General features: G+C 50.3%; 8 protein-coding genes across 8 annotated transcripts; 5 read left to right on the plus strand and 3 right to left on the minus strand.

Annotated features, from left to right (window-relative positions):
• Positions 1-1,739: 1,739 nt before the first annotated feature.
• Positions 1,740-3,173, minus strand: PG998_004000 (uncharacterized protein; the record flags this gene model as incomplete). Its single annotated transcript, XM_066870818.1, has 1 exon — positions 1,740-3,173. One exon carries the CDS (start codon positions 3,171-3,173, stop codon positions 1,740-1,742), a length of 1,434 nt encoding a protein of 477 aa, XP_066734568.1.
• Positions 3,174-4,547: 1,374 nt separating this feature from the next.
• PG998_004001 (uncharacterized protein) lies at positions 4,548-5,455 on the plus strand (the record flags this gene model as incomplete). The annotated part of the gene is made up of 3 exons (XM_066870819.1): positions 4,548-4,762; positions 4,864-4,956; positions 5,011-5,455. The coding sequence occupies 3 exons, from the start codon at positions 4,548-4,550 to the stop codon at positions 5,453-5,455; spliced, it is 753 nt and encodes a 250-aa protein (XP_066734569.1).
• A 408-nt stretch (positions 5,456-5,863) lies between these two features.
• Positions 5,864-7,655, minus strand: PG998_004002 (uncharacterized protein; the record flags this gene model as incomplete). Its single annotated transcript, XM_066870820.1, has 2 exons — positions 5,864-7,490; positions 7,633-7,655. The coding sequence occupies 2 exons, from the start codon at positions 7,653-7,655 to the stop codon at positions 5,864-5,866; spliced, it is 1,650 nt and encodes a 549-aa protein (XP_066734570.1).
• A 1,798-nt stretch (positions 7,656-9,453) lies between these two features.
• On the plus strand, positions 9,454-10,707 carry PG998_004003 (uncharacterized protein; the record flags this gene model as incomplete). Its single annotated transcript, XM_066870821.1, has 1 exon — positions 9,454-10,707. One exon carries the CDS (start codon positions 9,454-9,456, stop codon positions 10,705-10,707), a length of 1,254 nt encoding a protein of 417 aa, XP_066734571.1.
• A 185-nt stretch (positions 10,708-10,892) lies between these two features.
• Positions 10,893-11,440, minus strand: PG998_004004 (CoA binding domain-containing protein; the record flags this gene model as incomplete). The annotated part of the gene is made up of 2 exons (XM_066870822.1): positions 10,893-11,269; positions 11,347-11,440. 2 exons carry the CDS (start codon positions 11,438-11,440, stop codon positions 10,893-10,895), a joined length of 471 nt encoding a protein of 156 aa, XP_066734572.1.
• A 427-nt stretch (positions 11,441-11,867) lies between these two features.
• PG998_004005 (methyltransferase domain-containing protein) lies at positions 11,868-12,834 on the plus strand (the record flags this gene model as incomplete). Its single annotated transcript, XM_066870823.1, has 3 exons — positions 11,868-11,881; positions 11,938-12,334; positions 12,379-12,834. 3 exons carry the CDS (start codon positions 11,868-11,870, stop codon positions 12,832-12,834), a joined length of 867 nt encoding a protein of 288 aa, XP_066734573.1.
• Positions 12,835-14,112: 1,278 nt separating this feature from the next.
• PG998_004006 (myosin regulatory light chain cdc4) lies at positions 14,113-14,802 on the plus strand (the record flags this gene model as incomplete). Its single annotated transcript, XM_066870824.1, has 3 exons — positions 14,113-14,287; positions 14,448-14,681; positions 14,774-14,802. The coding sequence occupies 3 exons, from the start codon at positions 14,113-14,115 to the stop codon at positions 14,800-14,802; spliced, it is 438 nt and encodes a 145-aa protein (XP_066734574.1).
• A 1,692-nt stretch (positions 14,803-16,494) lies between these two features.
• Positions 16,495-18,680, plus strand: PG998_004007 (peptidase family M3; the record flags this gene model as incomplete). Its single annotated transcript, XM_066870825.1, has 2 exons — positions 16,495-18,341; positions 18,410-18,680. 2 exons carry the CDS (start codon positions 16,495-16,497, stop codon positions 18,678-18,680), a joined length of 2,118 nt encoding a protein of 705 aa, XP_066734575.1.
• Between the last annotated feature and the right edge of the window lie 926 nt (positions 18,681-19,606).

Consider the following 19,606-nt stretch of genomic DNA (forward strand, 5'->3'; position numbering starts at 1 on the left):
TAAAGAGCTTATTAATATCTTTAAGGAAGATACCGGTAGTACGCTAGCTACCGGTAATTATATATAACTTAAAGGAGTATCTTTTAATTATTATATAATAATAGATAAATTCATATTTATTTATCTTTATATTATTAAGGTTTAAATAATATAACGTTATTTCCCGATAATACTACCCCTTTAAGATATTAAATATACTTAAGTTAAGGGGTTAAAGGAGGTAGGAGGTATAAGTAAGGAGGAAGAGTAAGAAGATATAATAATTTAGATAAGCTTTTATAAAGGTATTACTATTATAAGAGGCATAGTTATCTAATATAAAGAAGCGCTAGTCCTCTTTATTTAAAGGGGTTATTTAAAGTATAAATACCTTTTTAATTATATTAAAGCTAATTTATTATTAATTTAACCTTTAGAAGAAGTAGTAAATACCTAGTCTTTAATATCTAAAGTAACGGACTTACCTTTATTTAAGAATTATTAAATTTAAACCTATATCCCTTTAAAGATAATTAAAGGTAAGTAGAATTAATTTTTAATATTAATAGCTTCGATTATAATTATTTACTTTTTATTAATAAACTCCTTAATAATAATCCTTTATTAATAAGATAATTCAACTACTTTTTAATTAAAATTAATTCTTATTTATATATTAACTTTATTAATATTTTAAATATTTAAGGGGGTAATTAAATTAATTATAGGGTAATTAAGTCGATTAAAGAAGATATAAATAGCTTCTTTAAAAGTAATATATATATATTTAAAATTTATATATTAAGAAAGGTAAGATTTAATAAAGGGGTAGCGCTTAAAGAATCGTTTAACTTAGTACTTACTGATAATATAAAGGGATTTATTAGCTTTAAGTATATATTATACGAGTATTTTAAATAGTATATACGGCGGTATAATACCTAGCTCGGCTTAAGTAAGAGTTTAATTAATAATTTATATTTCTTTTAAAGGTATTAATAATTATTAAACCTAAGATTATAATTATATTATTAATTAATTTTAAATCCGGCGGTTTAGAGTAGTATAATCGATACTATAGTATATAATAGCTTATTTTAAGTTAAGACCAGTAGTAATGTTTTAAATAATATATTATAAGATAGTTTTATTAACTATTATAATTAATAGAAAGAGAAAAAGAGAAGAAGAAATTAATTTAATTAACTTATTTTTACAATTTAAATTAATTTATTTATAGAAAGATAGGTAGTTGTTATTAATAGGGGTTAACTATAATTAAGGCTGTTATAAGTAGGGGGTATTGTATCATGTGGGTGGTTGACTTATTCTATAGAAAGTGATAACGATACTGCCAGTCTACACAATATCTGTTAGGGGCTAATACGGTTATATCGAGGGTACATCTAGGATAGTAAACACTTTAGTACATATATAAAACTACTAATAAGCCTAAATACAATTATATTTATTTTTCGAGCTAAATGTTACCCTTATTTGCTTAGTGTAGTACTTACGCTAAAGAACAAAGGGTTATCGTTCAAAAGGAGGGAAACAATGCTTGAAACAAAAAATAAAGAACGAAGATTAAACAAGCAAGGAGGGTGAAACAAGAACACTGACATAGAGAGAAGAAGACAGCGAGTGGGATGGAAGCTAAAGGCTGTATCAGGTGCGCCCTCTACTTCTTACTGGTCTCTTTGGGTGATAGGATGGAGAGCGGCAAAGGGCACTCGGATTTGGGTTACGTCGCAGCTGCTTTAGCTTCTCAGACTGTTCAGGCTAGTCTGGCTGCTATCCTGGTTGCCCAAGCTGCTCAGGTCGTTGTTCTGGTAGCTGGTCTCGCTGCTACAACTGCTGCTCTCGCTATTTTGATCACTCTGGCTGCTCTGACTTCTCTCGCTACTATGGCTGCTGTTCTGGTAGCTTCTCTCGCTGTTGCCGCTGTTGCCGCTGTTGCCGCTGCTGCTCTGACTACTCTGGTACTCAGGCGCGTCAGGCTGCTCGGTACGCTGGCGTTTCGGACTAGGTGATGGGACTGATCCATCATCAGCATCGACTTGGTCAGCCTTACGCTTCATTGTTTGCCCCTGTTTATGCTGAATCTGCTCTCGATGCTCTGGCTGTTGCTGTTGAATACCGATCAACATTTGCAACATGAGCTTCGCGTCCGGCATTCCGATCGTATACTGGTCTGGGTTGACTAACGGGGTCTCGTCACCACTATCCCTCCACGACTTGATATCGGTGTCGATGTGCTCGGCGAGCAGCTTAATCTCGGCCTTGTCTAGCTCCGGTCGCCAGCTATGCAGCACCGACAGGAAGGCCGTCGTCGCCGTGAGCGTCACGGCGGGTTCGTCCTCGCGGTGAGTGAGGCTTTGACCCCGGTAGAGCTCCGCCACGGCGCGCGCCGCAGCGATGTCTTTAGCACTGACACGACGAGAGTCTTCGTCAGCCGGGCCCGTCGGCCACCTCCCTCCCTCGCGGTAATGGTTGAACGCGTCCCGAGGCCAGCCTGCGCCGATCAAGTCCTGGACAGTTGTGCTCCGGTAAGCGGGCTTATACACCGGCCCGTAGACGAGGTACTCGTACTCGTAGCTCTCGTTGCCGCTGTACCGATGCTGGGTCATGTCGACTTTCTCAAGGTCGGGCACGTGGAAGACGCGGTACTTCTCCTCCTTGCCCTCGTCCTCCTTGGCCAGCCGGGCTGTGTCGAGCATAGCAACTCTGCCACCCTCGGTGGAGTAGGTTATGGCCACAGTCATGCTGGGCGTCCACGACGAGAAGGGCGAGTTCCCCGCCTGTTCACCGTGGCAGTGGGCGTTGACAACCTGCCGCAGATTCGGAGTGTTGAACAGGCAGTACTCCTCGTTGTACCTGAATGCGTGAGGGACTACCCCTGACGCATTGTTGAGGCTCCCGTCTCCGCCTCCACTGTCGGGGCGAATGCCCCGGAAGAGAAACCGGGGGTAGCTTGGCTGCCGCTCCGAGAACTTCTCGATGGCCGCCGCCCACCTCTTCCGTGGCCCTGTCGGATCTCCGTGCCGTCTGCTCGAGTCAGCAGCAGCCTTCGACACCCGGGAGTTGCGTGTGCGCCGGCCCGTAGTCTCGGAAAGGTTGTTGTTGCCCGGTTCTACGTAAAAGGGCTGGGTAAGCGCCTCTAACTCAGACTTTCTTACCTTTTTGGGTGCCATGCTGTTCTAATTGCCTAAGGTTTGTCGAATGTTCCGTGCGTTTGTAGCTGTGCTTGCCGAATGACTTTCGATCTTGAGGTGGATGATCGACCTACCTGTATATTAATCCCATGCCTCCTATTCTACCTTGTATCTAAACAATGTGACCTCAGTAACAATTTCATAGTTAAGACCTTGCTACAAATATTGACTTTGTTCTAATTCCTTGTTAGAGAACTACAGACAAAGGACATAAAACATACTATTTTGAAAGGCCTTCTTTAATAGCCCCCCTTTCGACCAAGCACTTCCCTCCTATTCAGGTGAGAGCGGACTCCATTAGTTTCTAACTACTTCAATAGAAATCATTTATCGGCTTCCTATCTCTAACTATAGTAAATTAATATGTCTAGAATATAGCAGTTACTTATATTCCAACCTACCACCGCAGCCACTCCTAAAAGACACATGACCCAATTTAACGCCCAAAGTCGAAATTTTTAACAAGATACTCAAAGTTGATTGAGTAATCTGACCACCGTCGTTGATGAAACGCCGTCTAGGAGGGGACCAACGAGGCTTAGAGGCGCCATGGCCGGACTCCCTGTGCTGTCCCATAAGAGCTCATTGCAGATCTGCGGAGTGGAAGTGATGTAACGAACTGCCTTAGGATGTTGCCTCGTGGGGTGAGATTGGTCTTTACGAAATGTCTTAGGAAGCGGAGGATCGGCGCTTCATTTGCGTTGTGTAACCTCAACTTCTCCTTAAAGCGCCAGGATGGGGCGCAGCATTTCTTATATGAGTAACAAGGAATTTTCCCAGTCTCGATGAAGGAGGTCAGAATGTATCACCTTGATATCTAAATTTAGTCACATTACTGAGAGCGAGACATGATGGCCACACCAAAGCCAAATCGAGCCAATGAGCACCGCCAGATCACCCCAGCCCGGGCATTACAACTACGTAACTTATATCGCCTTCCCATCTAAATTTAGTCATTACAGTAAGCACGAGGCATGACGATCACATCAATCAGCCAAATCAAGTCGATGAGCACTGTCAGATCGCACAAGGCCGTGCCGCCATTCAGCTGTCCAGGGAAATACAGATGCCTCGAATGAAGCGGAAGGCTGGATGCGACGTCATAGGTATCTTTTAGACTGCCCTGGGAATTGCTTCGCGGCACAGCGCCATCATATGGGTAGTTGCAGCCTTGATTTTAGAATGAAAAGCGTGCAGATCGACAATAGCTATTATATAACATCATCCGATCATAAAGACCGACTCGTTTCCCTCTCATTACCTATGTATCAAAGGCACACTACGATTATAATCAGCTCTTCACATCTACTGTTCATTCTCTAATTTCGAAAACATTATACACACAAAAACACAATGCAGATCAACTTAGCAGCTGTTGTCTTCCTAGCTGGCGCTACCGCTAGCCCTATGCCACAAGCAGGTGCGCCAGTGTGTACAACGGAGAGGTCTTATAAGGACCTTAAACAGGGGAAACCCTACGATGCGGCCCCTGAAATTGCTGGCGGTTATCGGTGCACTTCCATTAAAACTGACAGCTGCTCCCTTACCTCCTCGGCCTCGCACACTGTGTAAGTCATCTTTGCTAATAGGATCCAATGCACAAACAGAAAAGTTAGCCCGAGAGAAATATATCGCTAATATCATCTCCTCTCCTCTTACTCAAACGTAGTGGTGTCACCAAGACCATCAATGGAGGGTCCAGCGGGGCCTTGCAATTGGAAAAGATATTCACTCTGGGGCTTGATGCGGGCTTCAGTTATTCGTGAGTGCCTTTTTATTTCAATTTTTCAGGCGGTGTGATGCCTCACCAAATCAGCCAAGCGCCATTTGCTGATAACCACAGGTGGTCCACCTCGGACACGAAGGGCATCTCCTCGTCAGTCAACTGCCCGAAGGGCGGCATGACATGTGGCCTTCGAGTCACGCCGAAAATGATCAAGATCACGGGCAAGACGGCCACATACCAACAGGGGTTCAACTGCGTGAACCACGAAAAGAAGTGGGAAGACTTCGAGGTCGTGGCACCGTATGAGGAGGGCAAGGGAGAGTCCAAGGACCTGCGCACCGTCATGAACTTCGAGGCCTGCCTCGAGGAGTGCAAGGGTGACGCGTGCAAGGCTGCTACGGAGGCGGGATTGCAGAAGTGCCCTGAGCATACGATTGACAACGCGGTTTATTATCGACTTAACCCAGTACTGAGAGCTAATCTCGCATCAAAAAATTATTTCACTTTGTCGGTACATGAGGGCCGAAAACGGTAGCTGAGAAATCGTTTTCGAATCTGGTTGGCATTGGGTGAAGCCTGGGGGATATTCTTTCCTTATCATTCCTTTCATTTACTCAAAAATAGCCAGTCGGTTGAAATTGAGTACAACACACATCTCTGATATATCTAACAAACCCCGCAACTGTAGCTTTACCCAGTCGTCAAAGATTAGGAGTTCAGTCGAGTTAGCGAGTTTCGTATTTCGCAATGGCTGTGATACCAATCACCGGTGTGTCCCTACTAATACTCGATCTGTCACTCCTCTATGCTCTGGACGTAGAACCCCTCCTCTACAACCCCTTGGCCAAGATCCCGGGCCCGAAAGCCTACACGCTCACCCAATAGCGCTTAGCGTGCGAAGACTGGGCAATATTTGCCTTGCGTGCACATCACCGTGCCGCATCTATTCAAGGTGGTCACCACGCTGTTGCTGCCCACCTGGCATCTTCAGAATCGGACCCATATAGCATGGCTCTGCTGACTCTAGTGTGGTGAAGTCAAAGTCGTCTTCAACATCAAAATCAAGGTTGACGTTGAACTCAGGATTGTGGTTCCCAAGGCTGATCTGATCGTAGTTTGCGTTTTCTGGATTCAAGCCTATCCATTCAGGACCCCTTTGGGCCGTGATAATGGTTTGAGTTGTCCTGACATCGTTTGTCACAACCTGGTAGTCCGTCTCATGTTCTACCTCAGCTGTTGATGTCGTGGAATTTGCGACATCTGACCTTTGCTCTTCAGGTGTTGTTTCCGGGTGCAAATAAGGGCTGGTAGCTGTGCAAAAACTCGACTGCCCCTCTGATATCTCGCTTTCAGATAGAGTATGTGCCAAATTGGCCCCTCCAACAATACTACCTGATGACAATGAAGGGGTCGCCAGTTGTGTGTTTGAAGGCTCAGCAGTGGCGTTGTGGATGTCTAACTGCAAATTGCGGAATGTATTCATGACCAACTCGATGTGGTCATCTGGCATAATTCCTCTTAACCTTCCTGGAAGGTGCATTGCAATAATGTCGACAACCTCCATCACGTTTGGTTCGTATCGTTGCCAGTAAGGGGATTCTGGTGGGTTGAGTTCTGGACACAACATCTCCCAGATGGTGTACCACCTTTTGTAGAGACCTCCGTTCTTTGTCTTAGGTACCCTTAACTCATGAACTGGTGTGCCTCCGGTGTCTTGACAGGTAGTACCGCTGATATGAGCTGCCAAGAGCTCAGCGTTCTCGAATTTGGCCCAGCAATCGGCACAAGTCAGCTTGTGATTCCTCCGTAGATGTTCAGCGAGGTGGCTGATGTTGTGGAACATCTTGCTGCAACATGGTTCATATCTGATCCTGTTCTTCTTGGAAAAATGGCATGTGAACGAGAGGTTTTCGTTGAAGGAATAGCTTGACTGAGTTGATAGCTTGGGTTTTGCTGATGAACGTTGCCCTTGACTGCCATCCAACGCAGAACTCTTTCGTTTTCCACCAGTGGAACTAGATTTCCCAGTGTTGTGTGCACTGCCTGGAACCACAGGTTTTCGCGGAGACTGATGGCCATCGCCATCTTCAAGCTCTTGACCACAAAGTTCTTCGCAGGCGCGAGCAATTGTTGAGTAATCCTGGTCTTGCTGGATCGAATCAAGCCAGACTGAGACCACAGAGGGTAAACGGCTGGCACTCGGGAGGTATGAAATATCCTCTGAAGAAAGGCTGCGCGGTCTTTCTGTTTCATTAGCGACGTGCGAGCTGTCCGCCTGTTCGGGGTTGGATGCTTGCTTTGCCACGCCTTTCGGCAGCAGAACGTCGGGTACTTCATCATGCGTTTCCTGGCTTTTTGAGTCTTCCGCAGCTTCCAGGATCTGTTCCGCTCCCTCAGCCTTGTTGGTATCGGCTGCGTCGCCATTCGACTTCAAGTCGAAACCTGGCGTCTCCTCGAGTCTTTTGGGGCGTACCGACAGTCTCTGGATCTGGCTCACAGCCTGAGAGTGCGCCCCTTGTTCTTGAAATTGACCTTTTGGTTTAGTAGAAGCCCGCCTGCCTTTCTGAAGCCTGCAATTGTCACATCGTTGATACCCGCAGTATATGCAACATGGGTTAGAGTCTACTAGCATAGGTCCATCCTGGCAACAACACTAGATCCGAGTTAACATACGCTTCAAGAGAAGGACAGTATTGGGTTCATACACAGTACCAAAGCCACACCGTTTTTCCCATGATTGAAATATCACCGATAATAATCGTCGGTAAATGAAGGTCTTTGAGTCCAAAAGCAAGCGTTAGTCAGGTATTCGCAAGTAATTTGTGTACTGGCGTTCAAAGATGCATTCTTGCGGAATATGAAGATGGCCGATGAGCTTGAATCAGCGTGAGGACTGCGGGCCGCAAATGTCAAAATGTACAAAATTGGCTTAATCGCAGATGCGATAATTTTGAATGAATGCTAAGTGGCAACATAGAGGTACGTCTACCACTGCACCGATCAAATGAGTGGCATGTGTAACACAGTGCATTTGATACTTATCCCAGAGTAATCGTGATTGCGATTACTTCCATGATCATTTTTGCGACCTCATCCACGATCACTTCCACGATACTGTGCTGACTGTGTTTTAAGATACTATATCAAGTAAAACATGACATTAAAGAATAGTAGCCTACCATTCCTTGTGGCTGGGATATACTCTGCCTCTATCACTTAGCTACGTTTCAATAACGAACAAAAGCATCGCTATCGCATCCAATTCCACGCATACTTACCATGACGGGCAAAGCTCCATCGACCTCAAAGTAAGACCCTCCATCTCAATGATCAGTGACCAACTGCTCAAGCCCTGTATGTAGGCAGCAACCGAAGAAGACCAAGAAAGCAACCACGGCGGCTGCCAAAGCAGGTGCTAACCCTGCCCAATGGTAAGTACAGACAGCGACCATAAGGCATAAGACCAAATACACCATGCTGATCGATTCCGTATCCAGAAAGGCTCTGGGGCCGGCAAGTCGGTTCAAACTGGCCCAATTGATGATGGGACACAGAGCCAAAGTGACCTAGCGGGCGTTGGTGCTTGGTGCGATGGCCAAGGGGCTGCGGTTGATGAAACATGGCGGCTAAACAAGGCTTGGTCCAACGAGACTTTTGCAGAGTAGCTCGCCAAAGCGAGGGGAAGATGAGATGTTCTACATCTCATTCCTATTCCGACCTTGGGCTGTCAGCAGCTGATGCAACGTTGGCGTTGGAATGCTGAGGCAGCGTCACCGCGGTCAAAAGTGTTGATAATAGTTTCAGCATTAGCAAAGTTGGGTTCACAACTTATACAGATACAAAAGCCACTGTGGCGCGATGTGCGCACCTCTACAATCGTCGGCAGATCACGATGTGAGCGAGACAAGGCGGACAAGATTGGGTTAAAACATGTCGAAAGAAAAGGGGCCTAATGAGCTTGTTTTGGGGAGCAGAGGCCATAGGGTGAGCCCGAAGCCCCCTTATCTTTGGTTAGTCACCTAGATCTCCCGCGTCGCAAGGGGGTGGACGAGCCGGATGCCGGACGTCCATTCCCGATGTCAGAATAAAGCTTGAATCGCCATTCTGTTTCATTCGGGCAATTGTGATCCAATGGCGGAACGCGCGCAGGATCAATTTCCCTCAAGGAATGCAGTTGAACCATGAATTCGTGCTTGCGAACGGCCCACTCTACTGTTCAACGACGTCACGACCGTCGTCAGCATAAAGCAAGCCCAATAGCGGCGGCGGCGGCGAGACTAAACCTAGCTCGAGCCTCAGATTTGACTGTACCCACTCCCAGAAGAAGGGCCTTTTATTATCTTCGCGAGATTGCGACTTTTTCGCAGCACTCATACATATAAAGATTGTTGCGTGCCATTACCTCCATATTAACAAGAAAGTGTCTTACATAATTCCTCGTGATTTGTCGCGTTTCTCGTTCCATTTGCCCGAGTGACAAAAAAACAAAGCCTCGGCGTTAAAGAAAGATTTCCACTCAAATCGCTGAGAGTTATGCCAGACACCGCTGGCCCCAAAACAAACGCGAAAGCAGGCCAGTCAGTTACTGTGCAGCGGGAGACGGAGCTTTCGCTTCTCTACCGCGTCCTGCGCACCGTCATCAAGCCCCTGCGACCGCGTCTCGTCCAGCCGGGCAAACCACAGCCAGCGGGTAGCCCCCGCCTGGCCAACTGCCCCAAGCGCAAGGATGGCTGCAAGATTGTAGAGCGGCTCCATGAGCCCACCGACATGTGGTTGTACGACTTCCTGCCTGAGACCTCGTCGGCCTTCGTCCGGAACGCAGGGCCTGGGCCGCTGCACAACGTGTACTACTTCGCCGGCGGCGGGTTCCAGAGCCCACCCGCGGGCCAACACTGGAGCTTTGTGGGTAAGATCGCCAGCCGCCTCGCCGGCACCCACCGCTTCACCATCGTGAGCTACCCGCTGGCCCCCAACAGCCCCGCGAGTGAGTCGCTGCCCGCGCTGCGCCGGCTGCTGGCCTCGCTCATCGCCGAGTCCGCCACCGCCGGCAAGAAAGTCGTCCTGATGGGTGACTCGGCCGGCGCCAACGTCGCGCTGAGCCTCGGGTTCTGGTGGGCCGCGCACCTATCCAAAACCATTGACGCCTACTCGCGGAAAAGTTCGTTCGGTTTGGGCCCTATCGAAACAGGGAAGCCGCTCGACCTCGAGGCAGACATGACAAGGCTACGCTCGGTATTGGAGAGCATTGTAGTCGTCTCGCCGGCGTCCGATCTGCGAAATTCGAACGAGCAGATGGGGAAAGTCGACCCCAACGATCCTCTTCTAGGAGCCGACTATACGGGCAAGGTAGCTGAAGCATGGACTGCAGCGCTTCCGGGTGAAGTAGAATCGGAATTCAAAGCCGAAAACCCTCATGTGTCCCCTTCTCTGAACAGCGCTTTGGCCTTCAAGGCAATGGTGCTCCAAAAGATTCACGTGTACGGTATCTATGGAACAAATGATGTGCTTGCTCCAGATACCGACGTACTGAGGGAAAATTGCGAGAAGTATGGAGTCAAAGGCAGCTGGATGGTTTGGGAAGGACAAATGCACTGCTTTCCCCTGGCTGGTATCTACGGCATGAAGGAAGGGCAGAAGGGCATGGACTGGCTGGTTAAGATTATGAGGGAGGAAACAAAGATAGATCATAATCGCCTTAAAGGTGATGTACCTCTGGCACAACTCCGGCCACGGTTGTCGACCCGTGGAAGCAGAATTTCGGAGAGATCTGTTAGTGGCTTGACTTGATGGATTCCCTTCTACCTTAATGTATAATGGATAGGATATCGCGACCATGAGAATTGGCGTGCTTTAGATAGATAGCGTATCGAATTTGACATCATGGTGATACTGCAGATCAAGGTTAATGTTAGGTGAGCCCCCAGGTGCGTCTGAAAGGCTTGTGTGGGCTGCTATGAACGCTCTCGCGCTCTTTACAACTTGCCAGCCGCCTTCATTGCCTTCTCTCCGTCGACGAGCACACACCAGCCTTCGCTGCCTCTGCCGCCGTCTCCTGCGACGACTTCGCCACCGTAGCCATCCTCGCCTTTGGAGTAGGCGAACTTGAGCACCTCATCGTCGAAGGTGCCAGGCTGCAGCCACACGGCGGGGATGCCGAGCTCTTTGGCCTCCTTGAGCACCTTCAGCGTGGCCGCCGGGGGTGTGATGATGGATACCGACGTCTCCTTGGGATGCGGCAATGCCGAAAGGGTGGGTGCTGTGGTATAGTCCTTTCCCGACACGGCAATGGAGCTGCTGCCCGGATTGATGGGAGTGGCTGGTATGGAGTGTGCGATATACCAAGCGAAGACTGATGAAGAATCAGTATGCCGCGAGGCTTTCATGGATTATCGTGGATTGTATGATGGCGCGAAAGAAAGAGCTTACTCTTGTGTCCGAACTTGGCCGGATTGGAGCTGGCGCCCACCACGGAGAAGTAGGGTGAGGAGAAGAAAGCTTTAGCGGTGGCTTCGGTAGTCATCTTGACAGCTCTGCTTGACATTGAACAGCTGAGTATGTGCACGAATAGATAGATGGTTAGATTGATGTTTAGGGGAACAGAAGAGGCAGCTTCCTTGTAGTTCAAGCCAGATTAGGCCGTGGAAGGTTCGGTGTTCCATTCGCGGGGCAGCTTCCGAAGATGGCAGTCACCAAACCCCTCACCCCTCATTCTCATTGGGTGGCTGCATCCGCCCCCAGGTCTTGAGCTCGGCGTTGCATCGTATTTCCGGCTCGGGCTGCGAGGTTTCAGTGCATCACCTGGGACGCAACGAGTATACCTTCATAAGTATTTATAAGTCTCTACCTGCTTACGTGCCATTGTGTATTCTAAATATCACACGAGACTGTGCTGCTATACAAATCCCCTTCAGAATTTGCAGTCAGAAGCTTTCTTAAAACACGCCAAAATGTCCGCATTTGCGTAAGCCACTCGATCCCGCGCCATGCTCATTTGCACCATTACTAATATCGAAGCAGCCGGTCGACGTTTTCGGCGAAGTCATATGCAGCATTTAGGCCCTCGTACCCTTCTGTTCTCTACCGGGCCATATTGTCATATCATCAACTCCCCACACCTGCGGGTACATTACTAGATCTGGGCTGCGGCCATGGCCTCATCTCAAGAGAGCTCAGCCCGCATTTTGCCTCCGTGACCGCCGTCGACCCGTCGGCCGGCATGGTTTCGCAGGCCAAGAAGATGACTATGTCGACCGATTCCAGCAACAATATCCAGTTTCAACAAGGGAACGCCGAAGACCTAGCTTTCGTGGCGGACAAGTCGCTTGACATGGTGGTCGCCGGGCAAGCCGCTCACTGGTTCGACTACGCCAAGGTCTGGCCGAACCTGGCCCGCACCCTCAAGCCTGGGGGCACCGTGGCCTTTTCGGATACAAAGACAACGTGCTGTTGGGCTACGAGCAGGCGACAGAGATTATGGAGTCCTTTGTCTACGGCTTCGGCGAGGTGGCCCCCGGCATTGAGGGTATGGGGAGTTACTGGGAGCCCGGCCGCAAGATCCTGCGCAACTTGCTGCGCGAGGTCGTGCCGCCCGAGAGCGAGTTTACCGACCTGAAGAGGCAATTGCACGAGCCGGGCCAGCAGGGCCAGGGAGAAGACGTTGCGTGGCAGACCAACAAAATGAAACTCGGCGCTGTTGAGGCATATACCCGCACCTTCAGCTGCTTCAACTCGTGGAAAGACACTTACCCGGATATCAAGAGTCGGGCAGAGGGCGGAGAGGGGGACGTGGTGGATGTCATGTGGGACCGAATGATTGACTCAGTACCCGAGTGGAAGGCCATGGGAGACCAATGGAGAGAAGTTGAAGTGGTGTCGGATTGGGGGACATATCTCCTGATGGCGAGGAGACGTTGAACTGTCTCGTCGAAAGATAATAACATCTGCATTGGTCTGTATTACTGCGTAAATAATGTATATGTATATATAGTTTGTATTAACAATGGAGAAAAGGGTGTTGGAGCCTAAGTACCGAATGTGGAATGCGGGAGTCGGTCTTTTGGTGAGCTGGGCCGTTATTTGGAACGACACGCGGAACGGGAGCGTTGTTATTTCGTCCAATGTTTTCCTCTGGTGCCTCGGTAGACTTGTTGCCCAAGAGGAACACAGATGACACGTCCGTCCTATGAGGCTGTATCAACATCAGTCTCAGACAGAACTACCAGGTCACTTGTTCGTGGGGCAGCTCAGCTGGGAACTACCACACCGCCGCTTGCCGCTTGAGGACAGCGAAAGCGCAGTTCATTTGTCGGTTGCCGTGACGATGGGAACAAGTGGGAGAATCTAGGGTGCGCTGAGTTGGTCTCACCCCACTTGCAATCTGGTCGCATTGAGAATGGCACAGACCAGTAAATGCCAATGGACCACCCTCGACCCTCTGATAGGGAGAACCAAAGAAAACCAGTCTGATCAGTTGTTTCACTGTTTGGATTCTTCCCTTTACTGTTTCTCTCCTCCTAGCATTCCCATCACCAAGTCCAAATCGCTGTTTGGCCAAAATTCGTGTCCTTCCACCGCCGTATTTCCCGCGACAAATCCCTCACCCGACAAGATGGTAAGTTTACAACCCCCTGAGCCCCTCAGAACACCCCCACCACACCACCCGGCGAGCATGCTGTGCACCTAGGGAGGGACTTGTTGTTACCCGGACGGCCTGCGAAAAGTAAACACCACCTGTTCAACAGAAAAAAACGAGCCAGTCGGTGCTGTCCCCGCGAAACTCCGACCGAGCGACATGAGATCGATGCAGAGCAAAACAAGAAAAGCGATGGCCGGAATCCCTGTTTTTAGCGCCCAGAGTCGCCTTCAGAAGGAACCAGTCAGCGCCATCAAGCCCAATCCAGGCCGCTGCAATTGCCAGAGGAAAACTTTCCGAGGTTCTTGTTGTCGTGCCGGCTGCAATTCTATTTGGCCTGCCGTCATTCGATGAACCCACCTCTGGTCAATCAATACAACTGATTGAATTGTCTCACGATCGCTACTTCTTCTGCATCCGTGCCAGGAACACTATCGCTACGGCCAATTTCCCATTTTTTGCTGCTGCATTCTTTTCGCACCCGCCGACAACGACAACAACAAGTCCTCTCTCGCGTGCAAATCACATTCGCCGGTGTAAACAGGAAAACATCACCAAAAATGGCAGCTAATGAAGGACAGGCTTCTACCAACTACAAGGAGGCTTTCTCCTTATTCGACAAGCGCGGCAACGGTCGTGTCTCTCTCGACAGCTTAGGCGACCTGCTCCGGGCCTGTGGTCAGAACCCAACTCTGACAGAGATTCGCGACCTGGAGAAGAATGTCGGTGGTGAATGTGAGTAGCACTGATCTCGTACCCTGGCTCGACAGCTCGTGGTTTGGGCTGCGGCCGTCTCCTTGGCCTCGCGCAACTACGGCATCATTACATCATACGCAAAACATCGCAACAGTCTCTTTCCGGGATATATGCACTAACATACGATGGCGATTATTAGTCGACTTCGAGACCTTCCAGCGCGTCCTGAACCGGCCGGGCGGTTTCCGCGACCCCGGCGAGCCCGACGAGTACTGCCGCGGATTCCAGGTGTTCGACAAAGACATGACGGGCTTCATCGGAGTCGGCCAGCTCAAGTACATCCTGACGAACCTGGGCGAGAAGATGACGGACGAGGAGGTCGACGAGCTGCTGAAGGCTGTCGATACCAGTTCGGGCCAGGTCAACTACACCGGTAAGTCGCACGCACGCACACATCCCCCCTTTCGAACAATGAGGGTGCATGGGGGGTCCGACTGTTGTAAAGGATATGCTAATGCCATCTAGACCTTGTGCGGACCATCTTGGCCAACTAGGCTCCGATCTCGCTGAATCCTGGGGTGATGGCCGAAGTGTGCGTTGGGAGTTGTGGGTGATTGGATCGTCGTTTTGTTTTTACTGCACCGAAGCCCAGAATCAGGCATTGCAGGAATTTGCATGGCTGGGGGGAATGACATGGCGTTTGCTCATTGATTGATTCACGGAATTACGCATGTATTGATTTAAGGGGGGAACCTGCCCCTGACTCTTCTTTCTGATAGTTAATCATTGAAGGACACATGGCACGGGATGATGCGCCCTGTGAATCCCTACCCTTACCAACTTTATCTCCCTGACATGCTATCTCGTTTGTGCGTGTCCGTTTGCATATCTACAGCCAGTCGAGTTTGTGTGGCATTGGATGCTACAGTAGATAGATTGGATTTGCGTGTGGATGGGAGTGGTGCCGACTTTGGGCGACCACGACAAGCTGCCAAGTGCTCGGCCATATTACCACCCGAGCTTATGTAACCCGAGTGCCTGGTGCAGAAGCTCGTACTCCCGTGCTTCAGATCCATTGTGTGATGGCTGGGTAGATGGCAGAGGGCTGGGTTGCAAACAGCGCCCTCGCCAAGATAGCTCCCTCGGGGCGTAGGTAGATACGTCTTTGGGCTCGAATCACTGGTCGCCCACCATCCGGGAGTGACGCCCCTCCCCGAAGCTGACTGTGGGCAATGGGTACGTGACGGAAGGGGCCTGACATATACGGTCTGGTAGGCCAGCACGTTAGCCTCGCTGGCAAGGATCAAGCAACATGTCTTGTCTTGTCACAGCATTACAGTGGGTATTGTCTGTCCAGTTCTCAACGATTCCAACGGCAAACGGGCATCGTGGCACATGTTGTCGTGTGTCAGATCGAGCGGGCTCTTGGTTGGACTGTATGTCTCAAATGTACTTCAATTACATTAGGTATCTCATGTGTATCTGACTTGCATCTACGGTGCACCTCAAGCCAAACGAAACGGACCCCAATAACTACCCCTCCTCCTCCCGGAAGTCTAACGTGTTCGGCCTTGGATGTTTCGGCTAGCTTCCACCCTTCTCCAGCACAATCGCCCTGCCGCTCGCTTACCTCGTCAACCCTTTGTTACCCCGCGCCGCGTCTACTAATGCTCTTACTCGACAACCGACAAGCAAGCAGCCCCCCATCCCGTACCGCCCTTCCGCCGTGCATCAAAGTACCCCTTCGAAGTGCTAGAGCTTCAGATATACCGCATCCCCATTGAACAACCAATCACTTGCTAAGTATAGAAGTACCGTATCTTGAAAGGACAGGACATCGGTAGCTTGCTTGCGCGCCCGACTCCCCAAAGCAGCAGCAACGGCAACTACCCACCCCCCACTAGACCTGCGTTTTCAGGGTGCCGGCTGACGTTTGCCATTGGAACCGGCTGCAGCTGAAGATTGCCCCCATTGGACGCTGTCTCACTTGAAGAAGCCAGAGAAGTGACCACCAGCCCAGTTGCACATCAGCTACAGTGCACGAGACGACTCTGGCTTCCACTACAAGAAGAGGCTTCAGTCTCCTCCTCCTCCTTACCTCCCTCCTTGTCCTCCTCGCCTCCATAACCTTCAACCTGGCTTCCTCACGCGCCGCCTCCCGTATCACGTCTTACCTGAACCATTTGCGCTTCAGGCCCAACCCCATCGTCAGCAGATACACACCAGTCCCCTCGGCCCGGCCCATCATGTCTGCCGCCATGGCTCCGGACAAGTACAAGAACCCACCCCAACCACCACCGACCTTCACCGGCACCAAGGACTCCATTGCGAGTTCGGCGAAGACCTTGTGCGACACCACGCGCAGTGTGCTGGACAAGGTCGTGGCCCAGGTCCCCGTCGAAAAGGCCACGTTTGCATCCGTCCTAAAGCCCATGGCCGAGGATGAGGACCAGTCTGCACTCAATGGCCGCATCCTGGGCTTCTACCAGTACGTGTCCGCGGACGAGGAGCTGCGCAATGCCTCGACCGAAGCAGAGAAAATCATGGATGACTTCGCTATCGAGTGTAACATGCGAGATGATGTGTTCCAGCTGGTTGACGCCGTCTACAAGAACCGCCAAGCCGAGCAGAGCTTAGACAAGGAGAGTCTGCGGCTGCTGGAGAAGGAGCATAAGAACTACATCAAGAACGGTCTGGGACTGTCCCAAGGTCCCCAGCGCCACCGCTTCAAGGAGATCAAGAAGCGACTTAGCCAGATCAGCATTCAGTTCCAGAAGAATCTGAACGAGGAGAACGGTGGTGTCTGGTTCACCAAAGAGGAGCTGGACGGCGTGCCTTCGGATGTTGTCGAGGGCCTCGAAAAGGGCACTGGCGAGAACGAAGGCAAAGTCCGACTCAGCTTCAAGTACCCCGACCTGTTCCCGACACTGAAGTTCGCCAAGAACCCGGAGACGAGAAAAAGGGTCTTCATTGCTAACGAGAACAAAGTCAACGACAATCTGCCCCTCTTCAAGGAGACGATTGTTTTGCGTGATGAGGCCGCGCGCATGCTGGGATACCCCAATCACGCTGCTCTTCGCATCGAGGACAAGATGGCCAAGACGACCGACACAGTCAACACATTCCTGTCGGATCTTCGACAGCGTCTAACCGCTGGTGGCGAGAAGGAGAGGAAGCATCTGCTCGAACTGAAGAAGAAGGACGAGGAGTCGAGGGGTCTGAAGCCGGATGGCAAATACTACCTCTGGGATCACCGTTACTATGACCGCATGATGATTGAGCAGGAGTACAGCATCGACGAGACCAAGATCGCCGAGTACTTCCCTCTCCAGAACACCGTGAAAGGGATGTTGAAGATCTTCGAGGAGCTTTTCGGCCTGGCCTTTGTCCAACTTAGCAAGGAGGAGCGGGCCAAGCTATCGCCCACCGGCAAGGCGGAAGATATTGTATGGCACGAGGACGTCATTGTCTATTCCGTCTGGGATGACGCTTCGGAGGGTAGCGGGTTTGTGGGCTACCTGTACCTTGACCTGCACCCACGACAGGGTAAGTATGGCCATGCGGCCAACTTCAACCTGCAGCCTGGTTTCGTCCAGAAGGATGGATCGCGCCACTACCCCGCAACGGCCCTGGTCTGCAACTTCTCCAAGCCGACTCCCACGAAGCCGTCGCTTCTCAAGCATGACGAAGTCACGACGCTCTTCCACGAGCTGGGCCACGGTATTCACGACTTGGCGGGCCGTACCAAGTATGCCCGTTTCCATGGTACCTCGACAGTCAGGGACTTCGTCGAAGCGCCCTCGCAGATGCTCGAGAACTGGTGCTGGACCCCTAGTCAGATCAAGGCTCTGTCAAGCCACTACGAGACGGGCCAGCCCATCCCCGACGATTTGATCGAGAAGCAAATCGCGACCAAGCATGTGAACGATGCGCTGTTCAACCTGCGACAGCTGCACTTTGGCATCTACGATATGAAGGTCCACGCCCCCGAGAACCATGAGACTATTGAGAAGATGGACCTCACCAAACTCTACAATGAGCTGCGAGCCGAACTCTGTGGGTTCGCCGGCCCCGAAACATTTGGCCAAGGCTAGTAAGTTCAATTCCCCAAGTGCTCAATAACTTCGCACCTCCGGTACACATTCGCTGACTCTTTCATAGCAACTGGGGTAGTGGACAAGCCACTTTTGGCCATCTTATCGGCGGCTATGACGCTGGTTACTATGGCTACCTTTCATCCGAGGTGTACAGTAGCGACATGTTCCACACCGTCTTCAAGAAGAACCCCATGGATGGCAAGGAGGGAAGACGTTACAGACACACGGTGCTTGAGAAGGGTGGCAGCCAGGATGAGATGACCACTCTGGAGCAGTTCTTGGGACGAAAGCCCAGTACGGAGGCGTTCTACCGAGAACTTGGATTGCAGGCATGATCTACCCTCGTATGTACATAGGACATGCATGCATAGCCAGGGGCACGGCCGGACTGGCTCGCTCTTCTCAAGGTGTCACAAAAGCATTCACGTTATTGTTCCCCGAAAATGCCCCGGATGGGAAAGGTCAATCTTGGGTCTACAGGACGGGAATAAAATAGAAGAAGCCAACGACCAACTGCAACTTGCAACTAACGATAGACTATGCGGTTGGACTCTACTCAATGAACAGGAGCGGTGGATATATGTTACTTAGAGACATGAATCAAAGAATCAAACGACGGGAAATCCCGGTGCAGCATTGGCCAGTTGGGGGTGATGCACTGGCCTAGAAAGTTAAGGCACTGCTCAATAAGCCCATCAGTCAATCTACGATCAGGATATGACTTGCCTCGTCTCCCAGATCCAGCGTCTGGGAGATGGAGGCGGTCAGGCCGGTTGTGGTGCTTCTAGCCCAATTTATCTATCCAGTTTCAGTTTGGGGGAGGGATTGGTGGAGTTGAACGGGTTTGAGGCTACTGGCTGTTGGGTGCTTTGCATCCATGTTAGGGTGGGCGCTCCAGTGAGTGACAGTGAGTGCAGTCCAGCAGTCCAGTGACAACCCACTGGAGATTGGGAGCTAGGGCGAGGCCCCACTGCATACCCGGACGCCCTCAGAAGCTGCACAGAAAGTAAACAAACGCGATGCCGGCTTGGCCAATCGCAGTCGCGTCTTTCAATTCCATTCCTTAATCGATTCCCAATTGTGCGCAATCCATCCCACTTTCTCTTAACCCGTACCTGGATCCTGGATCTGTTACCCGATAGCGCTTGTCTAAACACAGCAAAGAAGTCAACACAGACTGACTGCCCCGACTGCCTGATCGCCTCTCCTACAACAAAACAATACATGTAAAACTCTTGTCTGCAGCATACAGCCTTACCTC

This window comes from Apiospora kogelbergensis, assembly GCF_038363985.1.
Source record: "Apiospora kogelbergensis strain CBS 113332 chromosome Unknown utg000002l_segment0_segment0, whole genome shotgun sequence".
Lineage (NCBI taxonomy): Eukaryota > Fungi > Ascomycota > Sordariomycetes > Amphisphaeriales > Apiosporaceae > Apiospora > Apiospora kogelbergensis.